Source organism: Silurus meridionalis, chromosome 9 (assembly GCF_014805685.1).
Source record: "Silurus meridionalis isolate SWU-2019-XX chromosome 9, ASM1480568v1, whole genome shotgun sequence".
NCBI lineage: Eukaryota > Metazoa > Chordata > Actinopteri > Siluriformes > Siluridae > Silurus > Silurus meridionalis.
This window is the reverse complement of record NC_060892.1, coordinates 22,287,290-22,299,878: the sequence shown is the minus strand read 5'-3', so window position 1 is coordinate 22,299,878 and position 12,589 is coordinate 22,287,290. Positions and strand designations below refer to the sequence as shown.

Sequence of the window (12,589 nt, the reverse complement as noted above, 5' to 3'; positions counted from 1 at the left end):
ACAATGTTTTTTTAACCTAAATATGAATAAAAAAAACATTGTTTTAGTGTGTTCAATAAATGTTTATCCTGTTCGGCCCGTGACCTAAAGTGTGCTTTGAGTTTTGGCCCCATGTGCAACTGAGTTTGACACCCCTGACATAGATGAATATCATTATTTATTAATAAACTTTCTTTCGGCTTCTCCCAATAGGGGTCGCCACAGCGGATCCTCCGCACGTTTGATTTGGCACGTTTTACGCTGGATGCCCTTCCTAACGCAACCCTCCCCAATTTATCCGGGCTTGGGACCGGCACTGAGAGTGGCTGGGGATGGTTCCCTGACCGGGGATCGAACCCGGGTCGCAGCGGAGAGATCGCTGCATCTTAACCACTAGACCACCAGGGAATATCATTATTTATTAATAATAACATATAATTAAAAGGTATATATATATATATATATATATATATATATATATATATATATATATATATATATATATATATATATATATATACACACACACACACACACACACACACACACACACACACACACACACTGATCAAAATTAGAGAACAATTTATAAACAATTGAACAATTCTGAAATAATGTCATCTTCACTGCTCAACAGTTGAGGGTGTTTTGTTCTGTCTATACCATGCTACCAGAACACCTTTTCCACAAAATAACTAAGGCATTTCCAAAAAAAACTATTATTTTCCACTGATCAAAATTAGAGAACACTTTCAGATACCTCCCAGTTATTGGTGGTAATCTGGTACCTTTTGCTAATTTCCTTGATTATCTGTCAACCCCTATTTAACTGGCAGCCTGGCAGTAAAACTTCCAGTTTCACTGACTCTGCAAGATGGTGGGCCGTTCTAAAGTGACTGAAAGCCACCGGCAGCAGGTTGTCCAGACGAAGGCCAAAGGCATGACCCTATCAGCAAATAGCAAGACAAGTTGGTCGTTCCAAATCTGTGATTCAAGAATATTGAATCTTTACAACATCACAAACTCATTCAAGTCCGCCAAGAAGGCTGGTCGTCCACGGAAGACAAATACAAGAGAGGACAGGAGACTGCAGAGGATCTCAATGGGCAATCGTTTCCACACTGCAGCTGGAATTGCTCACCAGTTCAGTGCTGAACAGGGTAAGGATCTGTCTTTGAAGAACCTACAATATGTCATATTTTCAGTTCACTTTTTTGTTATGTATATAATTCCACATGTGTTAATTCATAGTTTTGATGCCTTCAGTGTGACTCTACAATTTTCATAGTCATGAAAATAAAGAAAAATCTTTGAATGAGCAGGTGTGTCCAAACATAATATATATACAGTACAGACCAAAAGTTTGGAGACACAAGGTGTGTATATATATATATATATATATATATATATATATATATATATATATATATATATATATATATATATATATATAAAGTCTTACACACACACAAACACACACACACACACTTTCATACACAATGTTAACATAATAAATAAAATGATAAATTATACAATTAACAGTCTAAAGCATCCGCATCTGACAAAATTGTATTAGCCTTAATTAATAAATAACATTCAGGGTAGTTAAAAAAAGCAGTCATGAAAATAGAGAAGGCAAAAGCATTTAAATAGCTTTTTGCATGCAACAGATTCTTTGCAGCACGGCGGCACTGTTCTTTAAACTTGTTCAAGGTAATGTGCACAGCGATGGGCGCGTTCTTGCAACAACATTTAATGAACAGTGGACGCCAATGTTTGCATTTACGCTGTTTGCGTAGCTAACTTCTGTAGACGATCTATTTTAAACTGCATTTTAGCAACAGCGCCCTCTATGGTCACAACATACGATGGTCACACAGAATCTGGTGTAACACCGGCAATCATCAAAATGGAAAGGCCTCCCGAACCTCGAGTGTGTGGGTGAGCCCTGGCGTGAGTACTGGAAAGGAAAGCGTCAGGGTGAAAACAAAAGTAAATAAAGAAAGCTCTGCCTGGTGAACTCCTGTCTTTCCTGTCTCTCTTTCTTCCAACGCAGTACCAGTGAATTTGTTGCACAGTAAAATCGGTAAAACCCTGAAACTGAGTTACAGCACAGTGGCCAGGGTCATAAAGAGATATTCCAAGACAATATCCACTCAGAATATACCTCGCAAGGTTCGATCAAAGAAGTTGATTGGTGTCAGTTGCCGATGACAACTGCCTTGCTGAGGAAGCTGAAGAAGTGGCTAAGTATGTCTCCAGACCTGAACCCTATTGAGCACTTGTGGGGCATCCTCAAGCAGTAGGTGAAGAAGCTCAATTTGTCTAACATCCAGCAGCTCTGTGATGTCTTTATGATGGAGTGGAAGAGAATCATGGCAAAAACCTGTGTAGCTCTGGTGAATTACAGGTCCAGGAGGATTAAGGCAGTGCCTGATAACAATGTTGCTCACACAAAATATTGACACTTTGAACACAGTTTTGACATGTTCACTGCGTGTACTCAATTTTGTTCCTAGTTATTTAAATAATAATTGCTGTATGTTGAGTTATTTTTAGAGGACAGTAAATCAGTACTGCTAAACAAGCTGCACACTGACTACTCTAAAATATACCCAAGTTTAATTTCTATAGTATTGTCCCTTAAGTACATATTATAAAATGGTTGCTAAAATGTAAGGGGTGTACACTTTTGTGAGATATATACGTGTATATGTATGCATGCAGTGGTACGAAAAAGTGTTTGCATCCTTCCTGATTTATTTTTATTTTTTGCATGTTTGTCACACTTTAATGTTTTAGATCATCAAAATAATTTCAATATTAGTTAAAGATAACACAAGTAAACACAACATGCATTTTTTAAATAAAGGTTTTTATTATTGAGGGAAAACTAAATTCAAAACTACATGGCCCTGTGTGAAAAGTGTTTGCCCCTAAACTCAATAACTGGTTGGGCCACGCTTAGCAGCAACAACTGCATCAAGCATTTGTGATAACGCAATGAGTCTGTTACAGCGCTGTGGAGGAATTTTGGTCTACTCCTGGGAAGGTTCCCACTGTTCTATGTTTTTGCCATTTGTAAATAATGGCTCTCACTGTGGTTTGCTGGAGTCCCAAAGCTTTAGAAATGGCTTTATAACCTTTTCCAGACTGATAGATCTCAATTACTTTCTTTCTCATTTGTTTCTGAATCTTTTTGAGGATATTTTAGTCTACTTCACTTAGGTCCTATTTGAGAGATTTCTTGATTGTGAACAGGTGTGGCAGTAATCAGGCCAGGGTGTGGCTAGAGAAATTGAACTCAGGTGTGATAAACCACAGTTTTAACAGGCGGCAAACACCTTTTCACACAGGGCCATGTAATTTTTTTTCCCTCAATAATAAAAACCTTCATTTAAAAACTGCATGTTGTGTTCACTTGTGGTTTTTTTTTACTAATATTTAAATTAGTTTGATTATCTGAAACAAGTGATGACAAACATGCAAAAAAATCCCTCACATGGCTCTGCTTATCTTCCATAAAAAAAGGTTAAACACATTAAATAATAATGATTGCGAAATTGGCTGAATTGAAGTATGTAAATATATACTGTATCTTAAACTTCAGCAGAAAAACAGGTAAATAATTTAAACAGGTGTGGGCAGTGACAGGGCATTCACTGTGTGTTTGTTCAAAATGTTACAAATATCTTATTTTTGTGAACATTTGTTTTTATTTATTGTTTTATTTAATTCAGCTATTAGGGGTGGGAGAAAAAAATCGATTCACCAAACTATCGCGATTCTTTTTAAAACGATTTTTTTGATCGATTTGTCTACCTCAGAATCGATATATATTTAATTATTTTACTTTTCCAGAGAGGTGGTGGGAAGATGACAGAGGGCGAAACGTATTTTGTCGTTGTCCGTATTAGATGACATCATATCCGTTTGAAGCTGGTACATATAATTATATAAAAAGTACATAAAGTACATATAATTATATAAAAAAATTAATAAGTAAGAGTAAAAAGTTGTTCAAAAAGTAAATATTGAAGTAAAGTACTAATACCAGAAAAATCACAGTACAGTAAAAAAGTGATACACCAGTGGTAAGTTGAAAAAGCCACACAGTGACAGGAAATAGGTTGATGGACTCAAAAAACGGCACAGTGAGATGAAAAAATATTGACATTTCACCAAATAAATTAAAGTAACAAGCTTGATTTAAAAATGTATGTAGAAGAAAGTACAGATATTTGTGTAAAAAATGTAATGAGTGAAAGTAAAAAGTTGTCTGAAAAAAAAAATCACAAATCACTCCTACCACTCTTCTCCACCCACCTCTTTTCTTCAATTCTCCAACATACTTTATTTCTTTGTACTGTTGACCCCAGGTAACTGAACTCCTCCATCTTCTCCACGCAACCGCAACACTCCACTGCCCTCCCTCTCATTCACACACATGCACTCTGTCTTACTCCTACTGACTTTCATTCCCCTTCTCTCCAGTATGTACCTCCACCTCTCCAGGCTTTTCTCAACCTGCTTCCTACTCTCACCACAAATACCAATATCATCCACAAACATCATAATCCATGAAAATTCCTCTTTGACCTTGTTGTCACACTATCAATCTATCTATATATCTATCTATCTATACACATATGTACATACCTCAATTGTGAACTGTTTCCTCTTCACTCTGAATGCAAGGTCCTTTGTATCTGGAACTTCACACCCCAAGCAGTTCAACTGAGGGACCTGTACAACGTGCAGAAGACCTGTCCCCCACAACACACACAAAAGCAACAACAAATAAGTTACTATCAGAGTTAACTATAGGAAAACTTTTATTTTAACAACTTTTACACAGTGCAGTTTTAAGGTCTTTAATTTGGTATGGTGTACTTTTGAGAGGATAATGTTGACCAGAAACTTCCTCTAATGCTGCTTTGTGCAAAATCTAAGTACTTCCTCTTCCAGAAGTACTTAAATTAGCCTTTAATAAAATTTAAAAAATTCTAATTACATTTCCTTACAGTTTTTAGATTTTCTTAATATTAGTAATAATAAATCACTATCAAAATGTATTTACTGGTAGGGACTTCAAATAAATAATTCGCTCTGAATTATGTCATACTATATTCTTAATATTATAATGCTTATCATATTCTTTATGTTCTACCTGTCAGTGTCCTCACAAAAAAAAGATTGCACTGATATGCAACACTCCTATTTTGTGTGTTTTTCTCTCACCATGGTAGTCCTTATAAAGTGGGTTGTTGTTTCTCTCTGCATCTGAGAATGATTGTAAAGTGATAGCTGTATCACTCAACCTAATCATTCTTCCTCTTATTGTTTTATTCTACAAAAGGAGACACAGTCAGACATATAACTAAATAAACAGTTTCACAAGAATGTGAGGCAGAAACACAAACAAACAAAACAAAACAATAACTCAGGGTCTTGCTGTGAGTTATTATATTGTATTACATCTTAAAGTATAATTACAAATCTGTTAAAATGATAAAATAATTCTGTCCCAAACCACAAAACCTGCTAACTACACTATCTTTGGAGTTAAGTAATGTTATCAGGTACAGTGCCTGTCAAAGGTTTGGACCAAACAAATATATAAATGTACAGATGTTTTTTTTTATTTTCACTGAAAAATCCTCCCTTAGCCTGAATAAAGGCTTTACACACTCTTGGAATATAGACAGTTAGTTTCTCTAAGCATTAATCTGAAATACTTGCCAAATGTGCTTTTTGCTAATAAAGTAAATTTTATCTATTGTATTTAGTTGACAAAGCAAGGGTTAGGACACCCTTGAGAGGGGCCAAAAGAAGGTCGGGTGGTAGCCCAGGATTCTGAGAGACTTCAGGAAGACCACGACTGGATATATCGTCTTAGAGGTTGTAAAGGGCCTGATGAGGAGCTGGGCGAGCCTCCTGGGGGTTGCCTTTAGGGGCAGGTCTCTGGTGGGCACCCAGGCTTTCTGGCCTACATGATGAGGGTCCTCTGCAGAGGGTATTCTGCAAAGCAATGTTCTCTTCATTGCAGGCAGGCTGGGAGACATTTTGGGCAAAACAATATGTTCAGGAGGCTTTTACTGATGGGAAGTCTGGGAAGTATACTTGGCAGAGCAGACAGGATGGGAGCATGCTTGGTAGAGCAGTGGAGCTGGGCAATACCCCAACCAAGCAGGAAGGCTAGGTGATACTCTTAGCAGGAATTTGGGGCTGTGTGACTCCCTGCAAGCCTTCAATCATGAGCCACAACCCCAGGAGGGGTGGCCTGGAGCTGGCAAACCCCCCAACAAGGCTCTGAGGCTGGGCAAAGCTTCCACCACCAGGTACGGAGCCTGCACTGGGCAGGATAACTGTGTGACATTTTTGGCAAAGCAGGCTGACTGGTTGGAGCTTGCTGGGAGACCAGTGGGGATCGGGGGCTGAAGGGACAGTCATCTCAGTACAGTATGTCGCCTACAGCCGATTGGCATGCCATACATTGGGCATGACATGCCCTAAAGAAATCCGTTCTTCGCTGGGGGCTGAGCTTCCAAAGATCGATTGTCTCTGTTGTGTCCATGACTTGCCAGTTTGAGGCAGGGCAAGACAAACACTTTGGTGCATCCACTGGGTCGATGTTTGGCCAGATTATTCTGTCAGGAGTGGGATTGAAGGACCCAAAATGCAGGAGTACACATTAAACAGGTCTTTAATAAATAAAGTAGCAACAGAAAAAGGCATTCAAAAACATATGAGCACAGGCAGCTGGTGAGAAAGCGATTAACCAGTTCTTAATTAAATGAAACAGCAGAAAACTGAACAGTAAGGGGCAGAGCAAATTCACAGAACAAATACAGTCCTAATCAAACACTAAGACCAATGGTGGTGTGGCAGGGTGTCATATACCAGAGTCCCCCTCTGCTAATGAGGTACCAGTGATCGAACCTCTGGATATAGATCTCTTCGATTGGAGACATTGTGCATCTGAGGACTTTTACACGTGAACAATTTAAAGAGCCATGAGTTTACTTACCATCTTCGATTTTCTCTTGCCACTGTTCCCACTAGCTTTGTTTAATGGTGATAAACCTATAGGGAGTTAATTATAAATTTGAAATGCATATTTGTAATCTATTTATTACTGGAAGTAGATTAGATAAAACTATTTCTGTATTTCCACTTTGACAGCGAAAAAAAGCATAAGTCCAAGGCCATGAAGTGTTAATTAGACAGCTACACAAACAGTTAATTTGGAGAAAATATACATATATAAATAAAATTGGGGGAGATTCACAAAGAGTGGACTGCAGCTGGAGTCAGTGCTTCAAGAGCCACCACACACAGACATATCCATGGGCTACAACTGACGCATTCCTTGTGTCAAGCCACTTCTGAACCAGCAACGTCAGGGGTGTCTTACCTGGGCAAAGGACAAAAAGGACTGGACTGTTGCTTAGTGGGCCAAAGTCGTCTTTTGAGATGAACGAAAATTTTGCATTTCATTTAGAAATTAAGAACCCAGAGTCTGGATGAAGAGAGGAGAGGCCCAGAATCCAAGTTGCTTGAGTTCCAGAGTAAAGTTTGCAAAATCAGTGGTGGTTTGGGGAGTCATGTCATCTTCTAATGTTAGTCCACTGTGTTTTATCAGGTCCAAGGTCAGCACCACTGTCTACCAGGAAGTTTTAAAGCACTTCATGCTTCTCTCTGACCAGTTTTATGAAGATGCTGATTTAAATTTTCAACAGAACTTGGCACTTGCCCACACTGCCAAAAGAACTAATACGTGGTTTAAGGACCATAGTATTCATGTGCTTGATTAGCCATAACACGTCTGCAGTGCCACAGACTAATCGCCTCCATGCCATGCCACATTGCTGCAGTAATTCATGCAAAGGGAGCCCCGACCGAGTAATGAGTTCTGTACATGTTCATACTTTCCAGTAGTCCAACATTTATGTAAAAAATCTTTATTTATTTTTATTTATTTTTTTATTTATTGGTCTCAAGGAACGAGATACTGAATATTGGGTTTTCATTAGCTGTAAGCCATAATCATCAAAATGAAAAGAAATAAATCCCTGTTCTATATCAGATCTATATAAATATATCAGTCTGTGTGTATTGAATTTATATATGAGTTTTACTTTTTGAATTACTGAAGTAAATCAACTTTTCGATGATAATGTTTTTTAATTTAAGTATATGTCCTATGGTGGATTTTGGTGCTTGATTTGTGATTTGACACATCAGTATAACAAATGTTTTTTGATTAAAGACATCTTGAATAAATGTGTGTTGCCTTGAAGGTTTTAATTTAACCTCTTTTATATTTATTAATTTATTTATTTAACAAAAATGGTGAAACAAATGCACGCTTCATTATTTGTTAACATGAATTTGCTTGAATTTTGACAGCCCTAATATTATATTATATATATATATATATATATATATATATATATATATATATATATATATATATATATACCCACACTTTTGAAAGGCACTGCAATGCACTTACTACAGAGCTTAGCTAGAGAAATTCTTTTTTAACAAGCAAAAATTTCAAGTTCACACATATACGCACGCAGACCTCTTACCCTGATGAGGCGAGTGGGTACTGTTACCACAGCAACAGAAAGGGAGGAGCGTAGTAGGGCTCGAAGTACATAGAGAAACATCAACAAGGCATGGTTGTGGGCTTGGCTAACACAAACATCATCACCCCACAGCGTTGAGCCAAGAGAGTGAAGGACAAGCCGTAGCACATTACAAGTCTTCAGCTTGTACAGGGAGAGATTCAAAGTGATAGAGATTATGGGTTGCATGGGGGATTGGGGTTAACAGAGAGACAGTAAGATGTAAGTAATTAGAGAGATTAAAGGAATGTAATAATGACAGTTCACAGTAATAACCAACAATGTTCTAGATAATCACTCTATTAGAAGGGGTCCTTTTCTAAAATGTGTTGCGTTAACATGTACACTGTTAACTCAATGGGAAAAGGAAGAACCCATTTAAAAACTAGAATGTTCAAATCTCTTAGGTACCCAGCGCTACTTTAACGTTGTATTCTGTCACACAGTGTAAAAATATGCAAAAATAAATCTAAAAGTAATCAAGGTCTCTGCTGTGAATTAAATGAATGCAGTGTTTAAGCTTGTGTACCTTGGTAACAAGATCTTAATGCTCATTTGTGGGTAGATGCCAGACAAACTACCATAATTTTGATCCCCCATCAAAGGTCTAAACAGCCTGTCTAGATAAAGGGTACTGGGATTCACCCACAGAGCCAGAATGAACAACTGATTACTGAGTCACAAATTGACCTGTAAAGGCTCAGCCTGAAATTATGTTTTGGAGACACCTTCTGGATTCTCTTCTTTAGATTTTCCACAGGACAAAAATCTCACTTCGGGGTGGGGAATGCTCAAAAAAGCAAGGCAGGGGTATTACATTTAGAATTGTTGAACAGTCATAGGGTTTTCCTCCATTAGATTTCCATTAGTTTTAGAATTAAAAACTGACAATTGGTTGTCTATATGCACAAGAAATCATGTTATATACACTTGAAAGAACAGATTTCTCCTAAATTTGAACCAAAGTAGGAAATGTTTTTAGACAAGCCACAGATAAGACGTGTTTTGTACACTGAGGTAAACTGTCTGATAGAAGCTGTGTGATTTAAACTAACATTTTTAAAGATTTTTTTTTCCAAAAAAATGTACTGAGGAGGCCAAGGAAAATAAATCTCAGCGGACTATGTTAAAGTTTTTAATGGACATATCAAGAAGAAGTCTAAAAGAAAATAGCTAAATGTAACACCTCTGTATTTCCTGATCATTTTGTTTTGGCACTAAAACAAATTGGACCTCTGGCATGAATTTACAGTATCTCACAGAAGTGAGTACACCCCTAACATTTCAGCAGCCATCTTCTCAAAAGACAATACTATAGAAACATAACTTGGATATATTTTAGTCAATGTGCATTTATTAAAATATAACCATTTTTTGTTTTACTCTAAAATATATCCAATTAATTTCTAAAGTCCAGAGTGCGCTGGAGCAGGTTTTCATCAAGGATATCTCTGTACATTGCTGCATTCATCTTTCCTTCGATCCCAACTAGTCTCCTAGATCCTGCTGCTGAACAACATCCCCACAGCATGGTACCACCACCAATTCAATTTAATTCAATTCATTTTTATTTGTATAGCGCTTTTAACAATGAACATTGTCTCAAAGCAGCTTTACACAGATAATGTGGTGATTAAACGTAAATATGTTCGTAAATATGTCACCACCATGCTTCACTTTAGGGATGGGCTTGGTGATGGTTGATGATAAATGCCTAGTTTCCTCCAGACATGACGATTGGCATTCAGGCCAAAGAGTTCAGTCTTTCTTTCATCAGACCAGTGAATTTTGTTTCTCATGGTCCGAGAGTCCTTCATGGGCCAAACTTCTTTCATTTATGGATGATTGAGGCCACTGTGTTTATTTAGACCGTCAATCCTGCAGATATTTTTTTGTACTTTTCCCCAGATCTGTGCCTCAATACAATCCGCTCTCTGAGGTCTACAGACAATTGCTTGGACTTTATGGCTTGGTTTGTGCACTGACATGAACTGTTAATTGTGGGACCTTATATAGACAGGCGTGTGCCTTTCCAAATCTGGTCCAATTCACTGAATTCACCACAGGTGGACTCCAATCAAGTTGTAGAAACATCTCTAGGATGATCAGTGGAAACAGGATGCACCTGGGCTTTCGAGTGTCATGGCAAAAGGCTGTGAATATTTATGTACATGTGATTTCTTTCTTTTTTTTTTTTAAATATGCAAAGATTTCAAAAAAACTTCTTTTATGTTGTCATTATAGGGTATTGTTGGTAGAAGTTTAATCTATTTTGGAATGAGGCTATAACATAAAATGTGGAAAAAGTGAAGCATACATCCTGGAGTGTGTTAAGTAGATTTTCTTCACTAATGGAAAGTATGCATCTTTTATTGGCCACAGAAATAACAAAAATCTGATTTAATACGTCCTTTATCTAAGAGCAAAACTTCACACACTGGGTTAATTAACAGAAACACTGGGTTAATCATTAGAGCTTGCTACAGGTGCAATTTTGTCAATCTGGGCTGTATAACAAGGCATTTCAGCTAAGGAAATGTTCAGGTGGGTGAACTGGCAGCTAACATGCAATAATTCTTACCTGTGGAGAGAGCTTACTTCGCTTGCAGTGAGAGCAATTTGGAGTTCATATTGACTTAATAGATAAATGATTTCAAAGCACAAGCTATACATATACATATACATTTATACTTGTATATTTCAATGCATAAGTCATTCTTATCACTGATACATACTAGTGCTACATTGTGTCATGGTTTACATCCAACACATACTGCTGGAACTCAAACAATGTGAATACTTTATCACTATATTAGACATGCTTTCCTTGTTGGTGCATCTTCTAGGTTTTACAACTAAAAACTAAAGGTCATCTTTTTCTATGTACAATTTGTTTTATTTATCATTAAGCTCAATCAATTTCTGTTTCTGACAACAGCGCTACCAACTCAGCAGTGACATTCAGGTGCAACAGTACATACTGGTTATTTACATAATTCCAAGTTGAAAAAAATAACTGACCTGTGAGTTTGAGCCATCAAACCCATTTTGTTTAATTAACAGCTGGATAGAGTGTAGTAACGCAGAGTAGGGGCCAAGAACATCACTGTAAGTAAGACATGGAGTAAGAAACAGAGCAGAGGAAAAGACAGGAAGAATACTGATGAATTGCGGTAGATAGACTAGGAAAAGGACTATAGTTAAGAATGATATTTAACATGTTCAGTAATGAAAAAGTGTGATCTAAAGGCTTGCAATGAGATTGGTAATGATTTCAATCAATTAGAACTTATTTCTATAACTAGAATTCTTCTTTCAACTGTCAGCACAGAGGATCATTCGTCTCCAATTTCAATAAATTAGAACATTTTATGTAAGTAAATTGTACATATAAGTGTTTTTGATTGACTCCAGTTTTTTGCTTCAGGATAAAAAGTGAAAAGAGCACAGCATGTTATGGGAAAATTTAGAAAGATAGACAAAGGGTTTGCAAACACATAATAAACAGTTATTGGGGTCTAAAGCTAGGTTCAGCCATACTCCATTGGCAGTGTGTATGCAGCACATATGTAATGTGGAAGTAGAATGCACCATTGTGCTTTCAAATAAGATGTTTTTGGTGTGCTTCTGTGTGTAACAAATTCAACAATTATACACTTTTAAAATTATAATTTTAAATCCAAATGTGCTATCACTTTCATTCAGTACAGCAAAATTAGACTTGATGCATAAACGCTCACTGCACTGCTGCACTATTTTAGCCACGAATTGACCACACCGCTTCTGTATGCAGTGTGAAAGTTTTAAATGAACGTGAGCATGGAAAAAATGCATACACACTAAAAACAGAGTATAAGTGATTCTAGGCTAACATTTCAGGTTTGTGATTAAAGGTGCAGCATATCGAGATGCACACCAGCCTGCTGTTATGAGACATCACATAGGCACAAGAGTAAGGAAACTGAGCAACTATC

The 12,589-nt window shown here is 37.2% G+C and overlaps 1 protein-coding gene across 2 annotated transcripts in view; it reads right to left on the bottom strand.

The window, feature by feature from the left end:
- elp4 (elongator acetyltransferase complex subunit 4) overlaps window positions 1-12,589 on the bottom strand; it is a 34,076-nt gene that overhangs the window by 5,277 nt on the left and 16,210 nt on the right. The window contains exons 6-9 of one of the 2 annotated variants that reach the window (XM_046857013.1): window positions 11,637-11,721; window positions 8,577-8,759; window positions 5,221-5,329; window positions 4,639-4,745 (exon numbers count right to left, since the gene is read on the bottom strand). In XM_046857013.1, coding sequence (XP_046712969.1) covers window positions 4,639-4,745; window positions 5,221-5,329; window positions 8,577-8,759; window positions 11,637-11,721 — 484 coding nt within the window. The remainder of the gene's footprint in view (window positions 1-4,638; window positions 4,746-5,220; window positions 5,330-8,576; window positions 8,760-11,636; window positions 11,722-12,589) is intronic. The other variant, XM_046857015.1, reaches the window with a different exon arrangement.